Source organism: Cyclopterus lumpus, chromosome 23 (genome assembly GCF_009769545.1).
Source record: "Cyclopterus lumpus isolate fCycLum1 chromosome 23, fCycLum1.pri, whole genome shotgun sequence".
Classification (NCBI taxonomy): Eukaryota; Metazoa; Chordata; class Actinopteri; order Perciformes; family Cyclopteridae; genus Cyclopterus; species Cyclopterus lumpus.
In genome coordinates, this window is record NC_046988.1 from 1,529,546 (window position 1) to 1,554,192 (window position 24,647).

Sequence of the window (24,647 nt, forward strand, 5' to 3'; positions counted from 1 at the left end):
GACTGATCTCGGGGGACATTTGTGCCGAACACAATGACTCGCTACAATTATAGTAGATTCTCAAATAGTAGTAAGGGTCTTCATCCCACCTGTGGAAGCCTTTGTGAAACAGGCTCACATTACAGTATTCCTAATGGCATTTGTCGTTTAGGAATATTTGATCATATTCTAGTGGAAGTCATAACTACTTAATTCAGCATAAGGTACAAATACATCACTTTTCATAAGGTAGTAAACATAAAAACACTGGAGGTAATAAGAATAAGGACGAGGAGGCAGGAAATCAAGTGAGGGCAGGAACAAAGGAAACGCACAAGTATTAAAGGAGTGGAAGCGAGCGGTGCACCAAAAGAGACACTGAAGCGGCCCACTGAGCTGCTGCGAGGAAGGGTCAGAGGTCAAAGAGGAGGAGGGCAGGCGGATACACTGTCAACAGGCATCATGGGAGACGAAAAAAGATGGTGAAACATGTTGGTCACTGTTTCCCAAAGCCCAACATGGCGTACCGTTGTGTAGCAGCAAAGAAACCAGAACATAAGATTAAAATAATGACCATTATGGACTCAACATGATTCATTGTTCATTGGCATTTATTAAATAGTTGACAACTAATCAATGAATTGATTGATTAATCTTGGCAGCTCTAGTCCATGGTGTCTCTCATTGTTGTTCATAGATTACAACAACAATGCATCAGGCTTTCATAACCACAATACTTGTGAGGAGATAGTCACTGTTTGGTGGTTTGGCACTGCAAGAGGGATTTGTTGACGTGAAAGTGTGAGAGTGTGTGTGTGTGTGTGTGTGTGAGAGAGAGAGGCATCAACCAGATGAATAATAAAAAGGGCAGCTGACATTTAAGGAGGCTTGGCGGACAAAAACAAAGCTAAACAATGTTTCACAGTCACGGTCTGCCTGCTGCCTCTCAGTCCTCTCAGTCCTCTCAGTCCTCTCAGTCCTCTCAGTCCTCTCAGTCCTCTCAGTCCTCTCAGTCCCCTCAGTCCTCTCAGTCCTCTCAGTCCTCTCGTCCCCTCAGTCCTCTCAGTCCCCTCAGTCCCCTCAGTCCTCTCAGTCCCCTCAGTCCCCTCAGTCCCCTCAGTCCTCTCGTCCCCTCAGTCCTCTCAGTCCCCTCAGTCCCCTCAGTCCTCTCAGTCCCCTCAGTCCCCTCAGTCCTCTCAGTCCCCTCAGTCCCCTCAGTCCTCTCAGTCCCCTCAGTCCCCTCAGTCCTCTCAGTCCCCTCAGTCCCCTCAGTCCTCTCAGTCCTCTCAGTCCCCTCAGTCCTCTCAGTCCCCTCAGTCCCCTCAGTCCCCTCAGTCCTCTCGTCCCCTCAGTCCTCTCAGTCCCCTCAGTCCCCTCAGTCCTCTCAGTCCCCTCAGTCCTCTCAGTCCTCTCGTCCCCTCAGTCCCCTCAGTCCCCTCAGTCCTCTCAGTCCTCTCGTCCCCTCAGTCCTCTCAGTCCTCTCAGTCCTCTCAGTCCTCTCCTCCTCTCCTCCTCTCGGTCCTCTCGGTCCTCTCGGTCCTCTCGGTCCTCTCGGTCCTCTCGGTCCTCTCAGTCCTCTCAGTCCCTCAGCCCTCATGGACAGTGCACTAGGACCTGTGGTGTTCAGGTGCACTGTCCTCTACATGTACAACACCTGATGAGGAAACGCGTGTAAATCCTCAGGTGGCTGTCGACTACACTCAGGAGGACATGCTGCACATAGAACCTGGATCTCTCTGTCTGTCCATTTCTCTGTGCATCTCTTCTTCTCTCACGGTTTCACTATGGAGGTCTGGGGTTCTGTCATGGTTAAGGGCTTCAGAGAAGACACAAACAGAAAATGGCAGGGAAAAGATGAAGAGGGGAGGAAAGAGAAAAGACGAGCCTCGCCTGGATTAAGCCCTCCATCCCTTACTTTTAAGAAGTTCCCAATCTCCAGTGTGCAAGCCGGGACAGACAGAAACCAACACAACAATAACCTGGAGGCAGAAGAACAGGGCGACTGCGATTCTTTCATGACAGTTTGGAAAGAGGGGGGTGGGGGCAAAGATAAAAATAGGAGTGATTTGGGTAACAAGCTCAAAGAAAAAGATGACCTAAATACTGTACAAGGAAGAAAGGAAATGAACCAGAGAGAGGCTTAGAGGATGAAATGTATGAAGGGAGTAATCCAGGTGGGAGTGGTGGAGGCAGAGAGATCCATCAGCCCCATACACAATGCTTTTAATTCAATATCTAAAGTCATGGATAGAAAGTTCACCTCACAAGTGTAAAACTGTAAATAAATAGTAAGTAGATGGTCATGTGTCAATTATTTAGTGTGGACCTCTGTTTTTCACTACAATAGGGGAAAGTAACATGTATTTGATTTGATTATTATTTGTTTATTTTTCATTTATTTTGAAAAAGTCTTCCAAAATATTTTTGGGCCCATTGACCATAATTCTAACTTCAACAGTTAAGGGTCTCAAATACTGGCCTTCTGTCAATAAAAAATAAGTAAACATCAGAAATATATATGATGTAAATGTGACCGAATCCAGGAGGGCCTATTTTATTGTGAACATTATTCATGATTAATAAAAAACAAACTAATTGATATACTTGATGACCGTTTTATGGTATGTTGTGTTGTGATTATATCACAGCCATGTGAAGCCCTCCTCCTCCCCTCCTCCCCTCCCTCCCTTCCTCCTCTCCCTCCTCCCTTTCCTCCTCTCCCTCCTCCCTCCTCCCTTTCCTCCTCTCCCTCCTCCCTCCTCCCTTCCTCCCCTTCCTCCCCTTCCTCCTCTCCCTCCTCCCTCCTCCCTCCTCCCTCCTCCCTCCTCCCTCCTCCCAGATGGTTCACTTACCACCATATCAGATCTCGTCCTTAACTCCGGGTCACAAGCTGCTGGCTGTTCATTGTTTTTTGACTATGATCGCCGAATGCAGTGATGATGAACTCACTTTGAATCCAAGCCTTTTTTTTATTAGCATATAGAGCAACACAGATATGATCCAGGTAACATCTCCACTTCTCGAACGATGTGTGTGACCTCCATCATTCTTGCTGACCTCAATACTGCCTGTTGTGTCTACATGTGTGTTTGTTTACACCAGAATGTCACTGACATTGAAGCAAACAATATACCGCTGAGTATTCTGTCCCATTCTAAGAATTGGGCAAAAACAGCATTTTAGCAAATGTTTTGGTTTTGGGGTTTTTATTATATTAATGTAGAATATTCAAATGTTTCTTTCATATTTTAATTCCAATGTCTGAATATTCTTTAGAATTACAAGATCATTGACCTTTGAAACAGTGTTCTTGGATAATTATCATTCCATCAGTAGCATGTAATGATCTTAAAATTAAAATAATATCTCTAACCGTAATTAATTCTGGGACAATATATAGTTATGGGGACAATCCTTGTGACATCTTTCTTTTCTCAGGTTAAATGTGGTGTTTCACACGGACCACTTTGGTTGTCATGTGCACGTGTTTACATGCGTGTGTGCACATACAGTATCTGTGTGCACGTGTCTGTTTACATGCGAGTGTGCACACATATGTGAGAGAGACTGGATCAGTCGATTGGCATTTCAGGTACCGCACTAAGTTGGTTTAAATCCTATTTATCAGATCGATCTCAATTTGTATTTGTAAACGATGAAGCCTCAATGACCACCAACGTTAATCACGGAGTTCCACAAGGTTCTGTGCTTGGACCAATTTTATTTACCTTATATATGCTTCCTTTGGGCAACATTATCAGGAAACACTCCATAAACTTTCATTGCTATGCAGATGATACTCAATTATATCTATCGATCAAACCAGAGGAGACCAACCAGCTCGCTAAAATTCAAGAATGTCTTAAAGACATAAAAACATGGATGACCTGCAACTTCCTGATGTTAAACTCAGACAAAACTGAAGTTATTTTACTGGGCCCTGAACACCTCAGAGATCAATTATCTAGTGATGTGGTTTCTGTAGATGGCATTTCCCTGGCATCCAACACCACTGTAAAGAATCTCGGCGTTATCTTTGACCGAGACTTGTCCTTTAACTCCCACGTTAAGCAAATCTCAAGGATTGCATTTTTTCATCTACGTAACATTTCAAAAATCAGGCACATCTTGTCCCAAAAAGATGCAGAAAAGCTGGTTCACGCGTTTGTTACTTCCAGACTAGATTACTGCAACTCCTTATTATCAGGCTGCCCTAATAAGTCTCTTAAATCCCTCCAGTTGATCCAGAATGCTGCAGCTCGTGTACTCACAAAAACTAAGAAAAGAGATCACATTACTCCTGTATTAGCTGCTCTGCACTGGCTCCCTGTAAAATCAAGAATCACATTTAAAATTCTTTTCCTCACCTACAAAGCCTTGATTGGTGATGCACCATCATATCTTAAGGAGCTTGTAGTACCATATTGCCCCACTAGAGAGCTGCGCTCACTAAATGCGGGGCTACTTGTGGTTCCTAGAGTCCTAAAAAAGTAGGATGGGAGTCAGAGCCTCCAGTTATCAAGCTCCTCTTATATGGAACCAGCTTCCACTTTCAGTCCAGGAGGCAGACACAGTCAACTCATTTAAGAGTAGACTTAAGACTTTCCTCTTTGATAGTGCTTATAGTTAGGGCTGAATCAGGTTTGCCCTGGTCGAGCCCCTTGATATGCTGCTATAGGCTTATAGGCTGCTGGGGGATGTTTTAGGATACACTGAGCACCTCTCTCCTCTTCTCTCTCTCCTTATGGATGAATTTACATCTCTCCATTGCACCTTATTAACTCTGCTTCCTCCCCGGAGTCGTTGTGACTTCACGTCTCATAGGGTCCATTGGACCTGGAGGTGTCTGATGCCTGGTGAGCCGGCCTCCCGCGTTGGCCCTGCTGATGCGCCCCGCCCCCCCTCCTCTCTACCTCCTTCTGTTTCATGGATTGGAGTTCCATTCATACATTGTCATATTCATGTAATGTGTTTATGTAACTTTGTAAATGCTGTTCATTCTGTACACATGACATCTATTCATCTGTCCATCCGGGGAGAAGGATCCTCCTCTGTTGCTCTCCTGAAGGTTTCTTCCCTTTTTTCCCTTTTAAAAGGTTATTTTTGGGGAGTTTTTACTGATCTGATGTGAGGTCAAAAATCAGGGATGTCGTATGTGTACAGATTGTAAAGCCCTGTTAGGATAATTTGTAATTTGTGATATTGGGCTATACAAAATAAACTGAATTGAATATCTGTGTGTTTACATGCGAGTGTGCACATATCTGTGTGCACGTGTCTGTGTTTACATGAGAGTGTGCATGTGGCAGTGGGGTGTGGTTAGGCTCAGCTGCAGAGTGGGTGGAGCGGAGGGTGGTTCAGGGAACGGTGCCGTGATGTGTAAATGAGCCTCAGCTGGGGTCAATTGAGTGTGTTTGTGTCTTCCATATAAGAGCAGGAGTAGCTGGAGAACAAGGAAAGAGAGCCGGTAGCAGATGCCTGGAGCGTTCGCAAGCGGAAAACGAATAAAACCTGTTACTGCCCTAAAGATTGTGTGTTTGTTGCCCTCTTTTGTGCCAGCCCGAGATTCAAACCTGTCACAGTGCACATATCTGTGTGTTTACATGCAAGTGTGCACATATCTGTGTGCACGTGTCTGTGTTTACATGAGAGTGTGCACATATCTGTGTGCACGTGTCTGTGTTTACATGAGAGTGTGCACATATCTGTGTGCACGTGTCTGTGTTTACATGAGAGTGTGCACATATCTGTGTGCACGTGTCTGTGTTTACATGAGTGTGCACATATCTGAGCGCACACATGCGAGTGTGCACATATCTGTGTGTTTACATGCGAGTGTGCACATATCTGTGTGCGCACGTGTCTGCGTGTACATGTGTGTGCCGTTGCACATTTCAAAACACAAGTTTTGACCCAGGCCATAAAAGTGTGAGCTGTCAGATGGTCACAGCCATGTGAGACAAACCAGAGTTTTGACTCAAGTCATTTTTTCTTGTCCAAGTTAACTAAAGTCCTGACTTGACTTAACCTTTGACCAGTCAAGCCCGAGGTCAGGTCACTTTAGAACCGGCCTTTCTAAAAGAAAACTTGTCTAATAATGACATTTCTGGTCAATTTATTTCACCTGTTCAAAATGTATGACAATTAATTTAATTTATAAATGTTGATATTCATTTTAATAAATCTAATAAAATAAAATAAAAAGAATAACTGAACACAGACACAGTCATTGGAGTAATCCTGTCTCCAGTGATGTATTTCCTGTCACTGAGGTGTGGTGCTGTGCAACAGTTGGTGGCGTTTTACCTGTTGCTGCCGCGTCTGGATCCCTGCCTTGGCGGTCTGCTTCTAGCCACTGGTACAAAGCTATGGACGAGTCACATGCAGAAACACAAAGGAGTCAAAACAAATGCACACAGAAAAGCAGATTAATAAATGCATGAGAATGAGTAGAGCATGAACATGATACGCATGCTATCGGTATCACAACAGAGCATGGCATTTTAGACGTAACACACATGAGGAAGTATTAGCATCAACAACCAGTACAACTATGGAAGTCAAATTCCCTAATAAGGAGGCCAAACGAAAATGTCCCAAAATGCACATTTTAGATACAAATTGTGGGTTCTGCAAAGTGGGAAATTCTTTTCTGACTCCTCTTTAGACTTTTTCATAAATACTTTTTCTTTAGGGAGTGAAAAGTGCTATTTCCAAAGTGCAAGACTCAATTAAAATGAGCTGTGTTTAGCTTGTGGTTTAGAGTTAGTGAGCGGCAAACCCTTGGGAGTTAAATCATGCAGCATTTTCAAAGCAGCTAACATGTCTGACGTCATATAGAGAACTCATTCCTGATGTTTCCTAATAAAACAGACCAGAGATGGAAGTTTCACATATTTTTTTATTTCCATTGGTCTTAAGGTTTCCCAAATAAATAATGTCATGCAGAATTTGACAAAAAGTATTTCAAATATTTCACACTGAATCCTAGATTTGTTCACAAAACAACTGTAAAGCATATTGTGTTCCTGGTGAAAGCCCAGTCCTTTCACACTCAAAGACCCCAGCTGGTAATACAGGCTTTTCTGCTGTCAATTGGACGTCATTGTGACATCACCGAGAGCCACAGAAGACATTATACAACTGTTATGACAGGGGGAGTAATACTCAACCCCATCAGTAGAATCATCCAGACACTGTAAAGGTGTTTAGTGAAAACAGGTCCATGTCCAGATTACACCTGAACTGAAACACTCACATCTTTCTGTTGATGGGGGTACTATATGAAAGAAAGAAGATTATAGAAGATTAGAGGCCTTAATCAGCTCCCTCCTACATACCAAACACCAGAGGAAAAGCAGCTTGTTAGACACCTTTATCCAAAAGGCCTAGGTACAGTTTAGAGAAAGGGGGCTATGTATCCCTAATCATGGCGCTGTTGGCCGTGTATATACTTCACATCTGCACTGGATAATAACTGCCAGGTTTAGATTCAAAATGTTGCTAGATAACTCTTAACATAGAATGGGTGAATGTATACAGCACTGTGCATGCACAGAAGACTATGATGCTGTACAAATGGAAGTGCATTTACCATGGTTGCCTGGTAAAGAACACCAATAAAACGTTTGCATGTATTTTAGGTAATGGACTACAACATGCTCACCCACTGGTATGGTACATTAATTCTCCTAAAAACAAAGTCCAACCGATGTATCATCTAAACGTCCTTTATGGAACGGTTCACAGATCAGTGTTCCTCCCCCGTGTGCCGACACCACAGGAGCTGCTGTGGCTCCTCGGGCCAACAGAAAGTCCCACCAGTCATCATGTGAAACGAGGTGCCACCAACAAATGAGGGGGAACTACTGTGCTGCTGTGTGACAGGAAAGCCACAAACACACTCTGGCCTTATCTGCTTCCTACATCACTGCTCCTCTGTCTGTTTGTCTGCGCTTATCTCATTTCTCATAGTTCATTTATAGCAACTTTCTCAGAAAGAAACCAATCAGAATCATGTAACTAATCTGAATAAGGTCTTCAGAAAACAAAACGCATGCTCACGCTCAAGCATCCCTGCATGCACGGACTGCACAGGAGACCAGTGAAGAGTGATTATACAGATCAGAATTGGCATGAAATCAATGAGTGGCAGTATTAAGCTGAGTATTGAGTATTGGTCTGCTGCTAACATCCACTCCATCTAGTGTTGCTCTGATGCCCTTCCAGCTCAGGCCTGGTAATCCATTTTACGATAGGGTTTAAATATAGTTTCAATAATAAAGTGTAATAAATCCTTCTTGCAGAAGCTAACAGTGACTGTGTCTCCTAAGTGTGTGATGCATCTTCTTCCTCTGAGCCGTAGAGCTCCATTGATGTTAAAGACACGTCAGTGAGCCACACTGTTGCACTGGGGGACATCTTCCTTCATCACCATGAACACACTGGAGTTTATTTGAACTCCACCCCATATGCACCGCCCTGCTGCCTCACCAGAGCACCAAAAGTGGATTAATCCGCCGCAGGAAATAGTCCAACAAATGCACTGTTTCCTCATTTGTTAAAAACTACAGGGAACAGCTGTTTTGGGAAATTACTGAGCTATTATTTACAAATGTACTTTTAAAACTACATGTTTGAGCTTTGGTGGACTTGTGTTGATCTTGGCGGGTTCATGAGTTTCTAATAAGCGCTGCATGAGCGTCTGTCCAGCACCAACGCTGTATCAGAGCAGCCCCTCCCCTCGACATGGTGTTGATCCTCTCGAGACTGTATTGATGCAGAGGACTGTTTTCAGATTCATATTCATGTTAATGCACTCATTACCCTCGATCCCCAGTGTGGTTTCACTTCCCCCGTTCATTTCTTTCCCTCTCACATCACGGTGGAGTCTTCTCTTCTGTACGCTCGTCCATTTGGGCTCCAGCTCTGGTGCTGCTGATGTTTGTGTGGTTTCTATCCAAGCGGTCACCATTTGTATCTCATCATAACAGTCATGACCATTTGTAATTAAAACACAGCAGTAAGCTTAACATCAGACATGCAGTGATTCATCATTGCACCTGTCTCAACCCATGTCTTCCAGCGACATGTCACATGACTCAATAACAAAACAGGTTGCATAAAGGGAAAGCTTGTATTACTGTGAGGTTCTTTCCAAGATGTTGCCAGACTCTTATAATAACAATGTGAGCCACTTTTCAAGCCTTTAAACCAGTCTGCTTTATTTCCAGATTGGTGGAATGCCTTTTTCATCCCCAAAGCTGAGCGAGAGACCGTTTCCTCGACTCCTCTCCTCTCCCCTTAAGGTGTTAAGTATGCGGTTGCCACAGGTTACACACCGGGACTGAGAAAGCAGCTCCGTCATTAAAAGTGGATGAGTGTGTGTTCGGCGTCTGAGGGGCCGACCGGGCCTCTCTGGACGGCCCTCGCTGCAGCCTCCAGAAATGTAATTGTGAAGCAGCTGCAGCAGTGTGTGTGTGTGTGTGTGCGTGTGTGTGTGTGTGTGTGTGTGTGTGTGTGTGTGTGTGTGTGTGTGCCATGTCTCTGCCTGCCTCTTTCTTTGCTATTCTTTCAGCCTCCTCATGAACAGTCCCCCCTCTCCCTTTGGGATTTCCACTGCAGTGATTACACCATTTTATGAACACTTGTATCCAAAGCACCTCAGACTTGTTTCGACATGGACCAAAGTCATTAGTCACAGCTCGTTAAGGGCTGGACACCCGAGGCTGGAGTCAGCCTTCTTTGTGACTAGTATCCAACAGATGATGGTCTAATCCTCTTCTCTCTCTCCTTATGGATGAATTTACATCTCTCCATTGCACCTTATTAACTCTGCTTCCTCCCCGGAGTCTTTGTGACTTCACGTCTCATAGGGTCCATTGGACCTGGAGGTGTCTGATGCTGGTGAACCGGCCTCCCGCGTTGGCCCTGCTGATGCCCCGCCCCCTCCTCTCTACCTCCTTCTGTTTCATGGATTGGAGTTCCATTCATACATTGTCATATTTATGTAATGTGTTTATGTAACTCTGTAATGCTGTTCATTCTGTACACATTACATCTATTGCTTCTGTCCATCCGGGGAGAGGGATCCTCCTCTGTTGCTCTCCTGAAGGTTTCTTCCCTTTTTTCCCTGTGAAAGGTTATTTTTGAGGAGTTTTTCCTGATCCGATGTGAGGTCAAAGGTCAGGGATGTCGTATGTGTACAGATTGTAAAGCCCTCCGAGGATAATTTGTAATTTGTGATATTGGGCTGTACAAAATAAACTGAATTAATCCCTGCTCAGCCAGACCCACCAGCCAGGCCCCGTTAACCAGTGACAGGCTTTCAGTTTACTCCAACGCATGAGACGCTCAGAGCAGCTGTTTCGGAAGTCAGGTGACGTGGTGCAGAGTTTGCATGCAGCTGGCTTTGTGCTAATAATTAAGTTGCAATTAAAGAACACATTATAAAATCTCCTTCGGGCTCAACCAGAACAGAAAAGACCTTTCTTCAGCCCCTCCCTCTAAATATCAGTTTACAATCATAACAATAATGAGGTCCTTTCCATCAATAGACACCCATACAGCCAGCCCCAACTCAGAGTGTCAGAGTATTATATGACACACGCCGCATCATTAACGCCCAAATCACTTAATGCACCTCTAATTACATGCAATAGGTCGCAGGAGAGTACACACACACACACACTAGTATGGAAATTAACACACACGTACACTTTATACACAGAACAAATACACTTTATACACAGAACACACACAATACACACACACACACACACACCTTTGACAGCAGGCCTGTGGTCGTCATTACCCACAGTCTACGGGGCTTTGAATGCCTCGTGCTACTTTATAAGCATCCGTCAGTCATGCAACAATGAATTCTGGGCACAAAAAGAGCCAGTAGAGCACTCACTTCATGAATTACTCCGGTCTAGCTGGAAACTGAACAGGTAGAATGACATGGGTCAAAAGGAGATCCGCAGATACAGATTCATGTATCTTTCATAAGCCACCCAGATAGAGTTGTGTCATTGGAGCGAATAAAACAAGGCTTTCTACAAAAGAACTATCACTGTCCCCATTTAGCAGCAGTTAAGAAAAGACAATTCTTCTTGTTGATCTGCATCTGGCTTCTCCGGCACATTCCACCGCAGTGCTGCACCAGCAGCACCTGCTACAACTGGCAGACTGCCTGGCCACAGACACACAGAGACACACACACACACGCACAAGTGCGAGCGAGAGCTAACGCCTGCTACGCCAAACTGGGGTGCCAACACCTGGCAATGGGCTAAGCGAGATCAGCACCCATCTGTCTCCCTGGCAACTGGGCAACTGAAGATGGGGTATGGGGTGAGGGCTGTTGTTGTTGTGGTTATTGTTGTTGTTATGGTGGCGGTGGTAACACCTTCAAATCTCTTAATCATTATGAATTATCCATACATGATGGGGCTCAGGGCTGGAGGGAGTGTGAGTGAGAACGCGAGTGAGAACACAAGTGTAAGTGTGTGTGTGTGTGTGTGTGTGTGTGTGTGTGTGTGTGTGTGTGTGTGTGTGTGTGTGTTACAATGGCCCAGTGTCCCAGTCCTCTACTGGCCCTATTCAGGGCGCTACTCTGGTGATGTCACCGCACTGTCATGCTGTCCAACACGGCTTTGTTCCACTATACACTTAACGTGGCGAGGAGGACGGGGATGAAAAGAGAAAGGAGGAGTTTTCATTCAGGCACATGCTATGGTTGCTCTTCTGGGTCCTTCCATCATGACTCAGTCACCTGGCTGCCTTATCAGCTGCTGTTAATTCACTCCGTGTTCAGACCTCAGAAGACTGGCTGATGAGCGCCACACATATAACCTAACCTGTAGATAGGCAGCGACGCAGGATGATGACACTGTGTTGCCCCCCCCCCCGTTAAGCTGCGGACGCCACGGTGGCAGAAGTCCAGCATTCTTCACTCATGACAGAATGGCGTCAGCAGGCTGTCTGCCAGTCAGAGACGAGCTCCACATCAGCAACGCCCTTTGACCTGTTGCTCTGTCCCCGTGAATATATGTCAAACAATTCAATAAGTCAAATATATGGTTGAGACACTCCAATTTAATTCATCTGCATCACATTTCTTCAGTTGTAGGAAAACTAGATTACATACAGAAATATGGACGAAGGCCAAGAACAAATAAGCAATAAAACGCATAACACAAATAGGTAAATATACTGTCTAATCTGAAGCAGTTTAAGCATGTAATAATGTGTTTTGGGTTTTTGTGCACACTAGATTTGGTTTTGGGTTTTTTTCTCTGCTACATCATCTCCATCAAGTTGGGGAAACTTCGACAGTTGAAGCCACAGAGGCCTATTTGCCTCGACCTTTGTTCTACTACCATGTTGTCGCATTTTGTTTTTAGCAATTCCCAAACGATTTCCCTACAGCCAGATGACGTGCACATTGAAGTTTGAAATTTTTTTGAAATTTTTACCATTTGATATTCTCATGTAAACTGTACAGTATTCAATAGATACAGTGGCAGATACTACACAACAGGTGTTTCTGCAGCAGCTGCAAGCCTATGACGAGGTAGTGATGGAGATGTGTATGCAAAGAGAACATATTCATAGAAGTTCCTTATTAAGGCGTGTGTTCATTAGTCAGGTGTGCATGTCCGAATCCGGTCTCACTCAAGGTCCATTTCTCAATGCATTAGTGTTCTCAACTCTCTCTGCAGTTTCACATTAAAACACCCCGCCTCAAAGGGCATAATGCAGCCAGAGAGTTTTATTAGAAGTAGCTTGAATATAACTGATATAATGTAGTAATTCTGTCAAAAGAGAGACATAACACACTGTTATTTGAATTACTGGCTTCTATTTGAGGGTATGTGACAATACTTCTGAAAGGTTGACTTTCCGCAGCACATGGATGTGGCTTCATGGCTCAAGTGTTCTGGAACTCTCCGAGCCCGTGTGTCCTCTGAATGAATACAGAAGGCTGACGGGAGTTTAACGGAGGCGTCGCTCAGAAACACGCCGCGAGGTGTGTGGGAGACGAGCATGAAGTAAAGGGGGCACGAGCCAAAGAGATGAAACCAACGGGAGCACAAACAGGACTGGACTGGCAGAGCCGACCTGTCATCACACGGGACGGAAACAGCTGAATTCCCGACTTCCCAACACAAGCTCTATTTAAACTACTAATGCCAAGTGAGTACAACATACAATCCTACATTTCCTTATTTCAATTTAGTGTCAATCAGCTTCAAAACATAGAATATAACATGGTCCTTAAATGCACTGAAAGGCTTTACTTTTGGCAGATGATATGAATGCAATACAAATGTATGTGATCGCTGGATTAAATAATGGATGGAACAGTCGATTCCTAGAACAGCTGATAGCTGCAGTGTAACCACAACAAATACGGTCATCATTCATTCATCATGATCAAGTTGTCTGGAATTAATGCAGTGCTGCATTATGCTGAATTGACACTTGGTGTAATTCTTCCCTCGGAGCCAGGAAACTGGAGTCCAGGACCTGTTTCACTCGTAGACTGGAGTCCAGGTCCTGGTTCTAACCAACTCTCTCAGGTCATGCTACAGAAAGTATGTGAAGGACAGATCATGAATTTTAATGCAAATGTGTTTTCAAATAAATCGATGCTCTCCGATAAGGTTTTTGGACTGTGCTTGCAAGAGCACTAAAGGAGTCAAAGGAGAGAGGAGGGAGGTCTGACGAGGCCTCCTTGGACTTCCTGGCCGTACGATCGGGTTACAGAGCTAGAGAGGCTCGTCACAGCTCAGCAAGGTGCACAAAGAATCTGGCTCTAAAACACACATCGCTCACAGCCAGACAGCCCTGAAGGCTCTTCAAACTCTGACCCCCCAACAGTGCGGGGCCATTTCCAAAAGGCCTGCGGCGGACATCTTTGATCTCTCGGGACCATCAGTTTACAGGGCAGAGAGTCTGTGACCTTCAGTAATTAGGCTGCGTGTTTACACGTTGTTCATGACACTACCACTTACAGCTGAGATCTTGATGTCGTGACAGTACCTAATACTTATTTTAATAATCAATCTGATGATAATTTGAGCAGTGGATTAGTATCACAACTACTAGAACTTTCATGCAGGGGACCGCTGTTCATGTCCCATGTGAGACACAGACGTTAACGACTAATTTAGTGGCGTATCTTCCATACGCTCTTCAAAAATAACGACATATTTTTTCTTAAGATCTAATACAAACTGTTGTATGGGGATACGTTGCTGGCTACACACACACACACACACACACAAAAACTGAGGAGGAGGGGGCGGGACGGTGGAGATGGTAGGGGCTCTCTTTAGCTCAACCCTCTTCGGCCTAAATGCTCCCCCGTCTCCACGGCAACCCCTGTGCATCCTGTGGCACACAGAAAAGGCTGAAGGGCCTCTGTTAATGGAGGTTACGTCATCCCCATTTGAACATGTTAATTGCCTTTCATCACACGGGGCGACCTGGTGACACTTCTAGTGTTGTCTTTTGAAGGTAGAGGGTGACGGACATTTGTTCAAATAGCCCTAAGGGGGAGCGGAACATTTAGGATGGTTGCATAAGCTGTTTCTGCCGTACATCCCATACTGCAGCCTTCAAGTAAGATGGCTGATACCATGTGAATGGACAGATGAATACTGGGAGCAGAGGACGTCCTCTTAGTTCAGAACCTCAGGAGTGAGTGAACGCTGAAGATGACAGAATAGTTTGAATCACTTCAACCATGGGACCAAACGGTAACACTTTAAAATAACTGCACACACTTTGTAAATGATGGATTCACCATTTGCAAATTAACTATTATATAATGCTTCATAGCGTGCAGGTATTATAAAGTATTACCAATATGTGCTGGTTGATGGGGAAATGAAGTGTTGCCCTGTGCATTGTGAGGAAAATGTACGGATGTTATGTATGGACTTTAAAATATTAGAGTTGATAAAGATCTCGTGAACTCACCTTCAAAGTCCCAGGGGAACAAATCAAGTACTGACGTGTGTGTGTGTGTGTGTGTGTGTGTGTGTGTGTGTGTGTGTGTGTATCTGTACACAGGGAAACAACTCACTGGTGCATTTCATGCAAATATCCAATCTGCTCAAGTCTCATCTGTCAAAGCAGCTAAGAGAACGTTACATTTATTGCGGCTGCAGCTCATTTCAGCAGTTTGGGACTAAATGTCTGAAAAATCTTAACCATTCTTTTCCGTAACATGCAACTTTATGGGAGGGTAATCTAAAACCACTGGAATGCAGATTTAATAGCAAAATACATTTATTTATATTATATCTCATAGATTAATTGGGGGGAGGGGGCGACCAAAGGCAAGGAGGAGATCATTCAATCCGTCCTCTGGGTTAAAACAAACACTAAAAGTTAGTAAAGTGGCGTTGAGGGAGAGCATGTCATGCTTATCTGATAGCGGTCATACTTTGTTGAAACAGCCTTATCACTCAGGCCAGAGGCCAGAGGATGACTTGGAACTCAGATCAAAGTCTAATGAACTAGCCATCAAACACACACACACGTATGTTCTTTCTTTTAGAACAAGTCGACATGACTGCCCAACCAAACATCCTCATAACATAGGCGGACACACTTCTTCCCTGTCCTCAGGCGCAATCCGACCTAGAAAGAGCACTATAGAGCTTTTAGAAAGACATAACGGATGTGCGCATGAGGAGGCCAAACACAAACACACACACTGTTACTGATTATTAGCCTGAGACGCAATTATATAACTAACGAATGCTCGGTAATGCTCTCTGTAAGCCGCTGTGAGAGTCCAGCATGTCTCTCAGTGAGGGGCCTGTCAGCGGGCAGCAGGGCCCCTGCACCACAGCGGCTCTAATCTGTCCTAAGGGGCCCTAGTTACTACGGTTATGTAAGGAGATTTACAGCCCGCCTGACGTAACAGCGCACTGTTACAAAGATGGGATTTTGTTTGACGCCTGTGTGTGTGTGTGTGTGTGTGTGTGTGTGTGTGTGTGTGTGTGTGTGTGTGTGTGTGTGTGTGTGTGTGTCCTTGGTGACTCACGAGGTGTCATATTACGGCATAACATTCAGCAATCACTGCCCAAACTCAGGAAGGGCACTGTTGGCGCTACGGAAAAGGGTTTGAAAAGAGAATCAGAAGGTTATAGATTGGAATAATGCACACGAGCTGTAATAGTTGAGTGAACGATCTCTACTGAAGAAGCGGATCACTTCTGTCATATTCCCAATGAGTGCTGCTGGGTGCTCGTTGAGGGGCCCATTCTGAAGCCTGTTGTCCCGTGTCCACTGAGGAGGAAGGAGCCGGGGCGGCCAAAGTGTCCGACGGCTCTACAGGTAACAGACCTCGGTCCAAAGAATTCCTGATGAAAGACCATTATGTCCCACGAATGGCTGCCTTTCAATACATTGCCACGGTTACTGTCAGCACTCCCAAGTGATGCATGCCATGTATTGGCTGAGGACACCACAGAGCTGAAATCTGTGGAGCTGCCCGACGGTCTACGAGAGACACATGAAATGAGCACCAGTGGGGTCAAGCTTTCAAAGGGAACATCATGGGATGCCTTCTATGGTTTATCCCTTTGCTGGAGGCACTGCAAACTCACTAGGATCCTTTACAATGAAGCATTATCATTATGTGCATTTTCAGGGATGCATGGACAACAAGTACTCAGGATCCCATTGGAAATCGAATGAACCAATCTTGTACATGTCGGCTGTAACAAAGCCCAAGACTAGAGTTGTCTGGGATTTTGGTGATTGTAACATTGTGACACAATTTAAATGTAGATTTCTTTCCTGATGTTGTAAGCCACGCAGCTACAGTTATGGAATACACATTGTTTGTTTTAGATGAAACAGACAATAAAACAAACTACAAGCAAAATGTCAGTGACATTTTCAGATCAAGCCTTGAGTTCCTGGAGGACATGATTTGACATTCAGAGCGAGCACCGCGGGGAAACAAGAAGCTTGGTTTTCAGGACTGGGTTGATGACCTTTTACAACTGATAGACCTTCAAGAACACTGGGAGATGTTCAATGCAAGGCATCCATTATGCTTTTCTAGCACATGTGCAGTCGGGTGTGTTATCTTGTGTACACATATGGGCAACCAACAAAAACCTGCAGCATGCAGACTCTAGCAGACCCTGGAGGCTGCACGGACCACTTGAGCTTGTGATCCATTTGTAAAGTTAAAAAGATGGGTTAAATCAGGGGCTCATGATGCTTCAAATTGCCTTTCACCCTTCAGAAGTCTTATATGGGGGCCCATCTGACAGTTCTTGAGAATCAGGCCCACTTCACAAAATTGGCCAGGTGTACGAGGCGAGATGGACTTCTTTTTGCTTCTTCACACAACTGCTTCAGTACCTTTTTGTACGAACACCATGAATGCCTGACAGACTGACATTTGAACAATCATCAAGTCTCACTTTTCTTCACAACATCAAGTCTTCAAGAGTGACTGTTCAGAACAACTTTACACGCCCACATGACATGTTGTACAAACTGGTTCATTTCAAGCAAAACCCAACCTTTAGAGATGTCCAATAAGCACAATAATAAAGACTAAAAACCTCTTATTAATATAAAAAGGAAGAGGCAGGTTGAGTGTCCAAGTCCAGCTATAACCAATGTATGGGTCTCTCAAAAGTAAAACAACCCCGAGACTCCAAAGGAGTTCTTTTGTCTCCTAGAGACAGAACATATGGAGCTCAGGATCAGAGGTCGTGGGGTCGTGAAATGGCTCCTCGCGCCTCTCAAGATCAACTGCTCACTTTGCCGTTGGAGACTGAGGCAAATGGAAGCGACCAGCAACGGCTGGCAGCATCCTCAAAGGTCGTCAGGTCCCGCTGACTCCCAGAGGCAGACCATCCATCATTATGCACCCCCCTCCCTCTTTTACTTTGACAAGCAGCACATGATGAGACCACACGTCCCTGACGATTCACCATGTAAAAGGCAGATGACGGGCAGGTTCAGGGCTCTTCAACTTAAACCTACAAAATGCACTTGAGGCAACAAATGCACTCCTTAGTCTCGCGCTCCCGACACACAGTTGTGCAAGTTCCTGCCCAGAAACTACACACTACTTCTGTCCTGTGGCTGAGTTTACTGGAGTAAAAGCGAACACAGACGAATGCTTTGGCTCGAGCCAAGTTCACTGCTGGAGGATTGTGTACTTTAGTTTAGCTGTTCTTACTTTTTCTAACAGATTTCCTCCATTGTTTCTGCGGACTACAAACCCCTGAACCCCACTAATGTCTTCTTCCTAAAATTGGTCACAAAATCATTACATGTCCAGTGAGGCCGAAGCATCAAGAACCATTAAAGTGAGTCTCTTTATAAAGACAGACAGGAGGATGCCTCTGGTCAAATCACTGTTGTGACTGTGTGTGTGTGTGTGTGTGTGTGTGTCTTTACAGCGATGCGTTCAGTGTAGCCTGGAGGAGCTGTCTGAATGGATTACTCTAACAGGCTTAACAGCAGCCCGGCCGGGCTAGCGGAGCATGGGGCAATGAGCCGGGGACAAGACGCAGAAAGATGGATGGAATCACGACGCGGTGACGAGAGGAGGAACAAACTGATGAGCCGCAAGATAAGGAAGAGCACAAGAGAAAGACCAAAGACTCCAGAGCAAAAGCAGAACATGGCAAAAGTGGATTCATCAGTGACAATATGTTGTCATTGTAAAGCTTGAGACAAACAGGAGATTCCTCCTTTACAATAAAAACTAGTGGACTAGTTTGCTCCTTGTTTTATTATCACATTATTATCTGCCCGTTACCCAGGCATGCCTGTGTTAGCATGAATCAACGGGGGCGTGCGTCACCATTAGCATACGTCAATGGCCTCTGCTGCCTGGCTCCCAGACCGGTCTCAGTGTGGACAGATGGTCCGGGCCAGAGGGGATCTTTAGCTGCTCAAATCCCTTTGTGTCCTGCTGAGGACACTCCCACCTCCGCCCCGGCCCGCACACCTCTGTGCTCTGGTCGTATTTAAAGGGGCACCGACCGGCTTCGTAGCACCCGATGGCAGCGAGGGAGCTCCCTGAATAAACAGAGTATTAATAGCCAGATAAGCCCACTGTAGCTGTAAACTGTCCCAGACTGCTTACATTAAACTGTCTGGCCAGTCTACACAGGTGTGGTTTAGGGGTGTATCACATTCATCTCATGAGATCCAGTCATGTTCAGGAAAGTCCTTCCACCTCATTACAGCAAGTTGTTCATTACCTGACAGTTCCTGTTGTTACATGTGGACATTATTGTCATTTATTTTATTTTTGTTGTTGATTGTTAATCGTTTTCTTTATTCACCTGGCATGTGTTTATCTGCAATGGAGGCTTGTAGGTAGAGAAGGAACCCTATTGGCACCAGGCTAGGAGCCAAAGCTGCTTGTAAATCCCTGTGCTGTAACTAGCCCAGCCGGTTCTCCCTGGGGGGTTATTAACTCCTTTACATCCAGTTGTGGCCGTCGTCCAATGAAAGGAGCCCATCTAACAGACCGGAGAAGGGCTGCTGCAGGGCAGCGGTGGGTGACATTCGGGTGTGAGGTGTGATGAGGTGTTAATCATGGACACATGAAAGGAGAACAGAAAGAGCACGCGGTGGAGGAGGAAGACGACGATGAAGAGAGAGAGAGGAGAGGAGAGGAGAGGAGAGGAGAGGAGAGGAGAGGAGAGGAGAGGAGAGGAGAGAGAGGTCCGGGGCTGAAGAACACCTGACGGACCGGATCGTGTGAGAACTGAAAGTGAAGATCACCAACATGCCTCCACACAGCTGCGTGTGTGTTCATGCATATCGGTAACGATACATGCAAACAAGCATGCAGGTTGTGCTCCATCAGCGTCACTGCTGGACATTTACACAGGATTGTTCTTCTTCTCATTTCTTCTGTAAGAGAGGGCATTGCTCTCGTCGATAAATCCACAGTAGTTTCTACTTTTATAAAAAGTAATACAGTGATTTAGTGCTCCCCAATTCAATAAATAATCAAATTCAATAGTCTGAAGCTGTGCTACATTAGAGCAGGAAAACGTATTGGATCTGGTGACAGATGAAACATCTCTCCCCTGACAAGACATGTGAAATGGTCACCGTGGACTGTGGGAAATTGTGACACCCATTTCTCAAAATACCTATACAATACGTCAGAATAATTGACATAATAACCAATAATAGACACATGTTAGTTGCTTCATAAAAATGTCTTCAAAACAGTAATATCTCTTTAATCAGACATCTATTAAAGTGGAAACCGGTGTGTTTGGTGGTACACACCTCACACTGTGGCAGCATATCTCCGCCAACAACTGGCACGCCTAACGCCTCCCCCACACGAGCTCCTCACTCCTCCCGCCCTTACACTCCACAATGCTGCTGACCCTGAATTGCATGTGGTGTTAGAATGCGTAGACTATTTGGGGCTCTGAATGCCAGCCAGGGTGTATTCATACCACGGAGGCCCAATGGCATGCTGGAGGTGGCTCCTGGACTGACTAAGTGGCTACAACAGGAATTAAACCAGCTGATTAGCATGTCAGCCTGGGACCAACGATCCTCAGGAGCTACAACAGGGCACCAGTTGAAATTAATGAGTTAAATATCTTGTCCAGAGTGAACTCACGCAGAGACAGAGAGGAGGCAACGCACTGCACGGAGAAACCCGAAGCAGGTCTACAGGAAGTCTGGCCCTCTGACTAGAACAATGGGCTGAGGGAAACAAGGCCACGGTGCCACACAGAGCAGGGAGGAGGGAACCACAGCCTAAAATAAGTGACGGCATAGAACGCTGCTTAATGTGGGTCACTGCCATTATGGCTGCCTCTAACTCGGGGTCCCAGGATATGTGGGGGTGCAGGGATGCAGCCGTGTGCTTGACAAAAGAATGGAGCGCCAAAGGCAACATGCTGCCATCAATCATGGCAGCATTAGTGTGTGAGGGGGCATCGTGGGGGAGGAGAGCAACAGGCCTCATCAGAATTGTAAATGATCTTGGATGATACAGAAATGGGGGTGGGCAGCTTTGGGGATGAATGAAGAGAACCGGGCTAACAATAAGTTAGTTCATGTTGTGGCGGTGGGATGTTTATGTGGATTTTATACATGCATTGATGTTATGTGCTTTTCTTTTTTCTAGTCGGATCCAGCCTTCCAACTGGGGCTGAGCAATTAGGAGAAAATCAAACATCACAATATTTTTCACCAAATACCACAGTATCAATATTGATATAGTGTAGGTCATCTGTGTTTTTACCAGACGGCATAACCTTCGGGTCTGAAAGGTGAAGCCAATGTGAAACTTGACTTCTCTCTAATGTCCATCAGGGGGCGACTCCTCTAGTCTATGAGGCAATGCAGCGTCCAAATACAAACCATATTAGCAGCTAATCATGTGTGGCAAGAACAGCCCTCTTAAAAGATGTGTCACTTCACATGATCTCATCAACTGTCAACAATTATGACATCATCAACACCCCCCACAACCATTTGTTTATGTAATGTGGACAATTGATGGGTAGATAGCTCAATCACGAGTAACTGTACGGTACAGAGAAGTTCAACGATAAAGATTTCCTCCTGGCAAGTAAAACGCCACATTGAGTTAGTGCACCGAGCAACGCACTGGTTCTTCTTCTGTGGCTGATGGTTGAAGTAGCTAAGGGGTGGGCCACCTCCCTGCCTTCGGTTCTCCGGTGAGAGCTGCACATGCTCAGTAGCGATCGGGCACTCGGGAAGACAAAGTTTATGATCTGCAGCGCCAGAAAGCATCTCAGTTCTCCTGTAAACAGGAGTTCAGTGAAGTGGTGTTAGAGGAGGTGGGCCAAGCACGAGATTCATTTACTTTTAATATTATTATATATTTAATAAACCGGGCTGCACGGTGGTGTAGTGGCTAGCACTGTCGCCTCACAGCAAGAGGGCCGCGGGTTCAATTCCCGGTCGGAGCGGTCCTTCTGTGTGGAGTTTGCATGTTCTCCCCGTGGCAGCGTGGGTTCTCTCCGGGCTCTCCGGCTTCCTCCCACAGTCCAAAGACATGCTGCAGGTTAATTGATCTCTAAATGTCCCATAGGTGTGAATGTGAGAGTGAATGGTTGTATGTCCCTACATGTGCCCTCGATGGACTGGCGGCCTGTCCAGGGTGTCCCCTGCCTTCGCCCTATGTCAGCTGGGATAGGCTCCAGCGCCCCCGCGACCCTAATGAGGATAAGCGGTATTGAAAATGGATGGATGGATGGATGGATTTAATAAACCTAATATTTGGGAATTTTTGGACTTTGGGTTGGGAAAAAAAGACATACAAGTGAAAATAACCATTAGTTGCAGTCCTACTATGACCCCATCACTGACCTTGTTTACTTCTCTCTCTCTCTCTCTCTCTCACACACACACACACACACACACACACACACGAAAAAGTGCAATCACGGCTCACTTTCGACACACACACACTTTACTATTGTGAACTTTGGCTCCGGTTGCGCAGACAGAAGCCAACAATCTGACTGTGATGCAACGCCGTGGCAAGAAGGATCAGATGCATAAACAACAGGAATCCATATGAAATATGATGCAGGTGCAAACAAAGCTTTGCATTAAGCCAGCATGCTCCTCCTCTCACCCCACGTGTGTGCAGGCTTAAAGACTAACTCACACAAGTTTATGTAAAAGAACAATATGGTTTACAAGAGACTGCGTGTTGCACACGTGACCAAAGATGAGATCTTCGATTTGGGAACACACATTGAGTAAAAAAACTACAGTACAGTTATGAAAGAGTAGTTCCACCTCAACGGGAAGCTTGAATCATATAATAACGTTTCGGAGAGACACCGGAGACGGTAACGCCGGTCATGACGTAGTTAGTTTGACATCAACACTTCTTCCCCGATGTGCTGCGGTTCAAAACCAACAAGACGTCACAGAAACAGTCATACCTGCTAATTCGTCGGGTTCCAGTCCGGTTTCCGTGTCTATCCCGCAGATAGCAAAGTAGTGGGCGAAGCGGCAGGGCGCCGCTCCGGACACCGCGGAGCTCCCACTCATCCCGGCTGCGGTGTGCAGCGTTGGTCCGCTCCTAGTTCTCCAAGCTACACATCTTCATGGGGGAGGCGAAGAGAAAAACAACGGGCTACAATGCTCGCTAGTTCCCAGCGGATAGACCGGTAGTGTACCGAAGTTCGTTGTAAACGTTGTCGCGGTGCTAGTTCGCTTTCAGCGGGCTCGCGCACGTAACAACCGCCTCGCTGGACGGGAGAGCGCTGAGTGAGGCGCCGGCTCCTGGAGCCCGGAGGAGTCGACCGGCGGGGCGGGACTTTCAAACGTGGTCCTCAGTCAGTCAGCCAGTCAGCCAGTCAGCCAGTCAGTCAGCCAGTCAGCCAGTCAGTCAGCCAGCCAGTCAGTCAGTCAGTCAGCCAGTCAGTCAGTCAGTCAGCCAGTCAGTCAGTCAGCCAGTCAGTCAGTCAGCCAGTCAGTCAGTCAGCCAGACAGTCAGTCAGTCAGTCAGCCAGTCAGCCAGACAGTCAGTCAGTCAGTCAGCCAGTCAGCCAGACAGTCAGTCAGTCAGTCAGCCAGTCAGTCAGTCAGTCAGCCAGTCAGCCAGTCAGTCAGTCAGCCAGTCAGTCAGTCAGCCAGTCAGTCAGTCAGCCAGACAGTCAGTCAGTCAGTCAGCCAGTCAGCCAGACAGTCAGTCAGTCAGTCAGCCAGTCAGTCAGTCAGTCAGCCAGTCAGCCAGTCAGTCAGTCAGCCAGTCAGTCAGTCAGACAGTCAGCCAGACAGTCAGTCAGTCAGTCAGCCAGTCAGCCAGACAGTCAGCCAGTCAGTCAGTCAGCCAGTCAGTCAGTCAGCCAGTCAGTCAGTCAGCCAGCCAGTCAGTCAGTCAGCCAGTCAGTCAGCCAGTCAGCCAGTCAGTCAGTCAGTAAGACAGTCAGTCAGCCAGACAGTCAGCCAGCCAGTCAGTCAGCCAGTCAGTCAGCCAGCCAGTCAGTCAGTCAGACATTCAGTCAGCCAGTCAGCCAGACAGCCAGTCAGCCAGCCAGCCAGCCAGTCAGTCAGTCAGCCAGCCAGTCAGTCAGTCAGCCAGTCAGTCAGTCAGCCAGTCAGTCAGTCAATCAGTCAATCAATCAGTCAGTCAGTCAGTCAGCCAGCCAGTCAGTCAGTCAGCCAGTCAGTCAGTCAGTCAGCCAGTCAGCCAGTCAGTCAGTCAGTCAATCAGTCAATCAGTCAGTCAGTCAGCCAGTCAGTCAGCCAGCCAGTCAGTCAGTCAGCCAGTCAGTCAGCCAGTCAGTCAGCCAGTCAGTCAGTCAGTCAGTCAGCCAGTCAGTCAGTCAAATTACAAACTCTTCTCAGAGGGCTTTACAATCTGTACACATACGACATCCCTGACCTTTGACCTCACATCAGGAAAAACTCCCCAAAAATAACCTTTGACAGGGAAAAAAGTGAAGAAACCTTCAGGAGAGCAACAGAGGAGGATCCCTCTCCCCGGATGGACAGAAGAATAGATGTCATGTGTACAGAATGAACAGCATTTACAAAGTTACATAAACAAATTACAGAAGGAGGTAGAGAGGAGGGGGGGCGGGGCGATCAGCAGGGCCAACGCGGGAGGCCGGCTCACCAGGCATCAGACACCT

The 24,647-nt window shown here is 46.1% G+C and overlaps 1 protein-coding gene across 4 annotated transcripts in view; it reads right to left on the minus strand.

The window, feature by feature from the left end:
- Positions 1-23,296, minus strand: part of dennd5b (DENN/MADD domain containing 5B) — a 54,641-nt gene extending 31,345 nt beyond the window's left edge. For 2 of the 4 annotated variants that reach the window (XM_034526309.1, XM_034526308.1), the window contains exons 1-2: positions 22,950-23,296; positions 6,286-6,345 (exon numbers count right to left, since the gene is read on the minus strand). In XM_034526309.1, coding sequence (XP_034382200.1) covers positions 6,286-6,345; positions 22,950-23,058 — 169 coding nt within the window. In that variant the 5' untranslated portion in view covers positions 23,059-23,296. The remainder of the gene's footprint in view (positions 1-6,285; positions 6,346-22,949) is intronic. The other 2 variants (XM_034526311.1, XM_034526310.1) reach the window with 1 other exon arrangement.
- Positions 23,297-24,647: the final 1,351 nt, after the last annotated feature.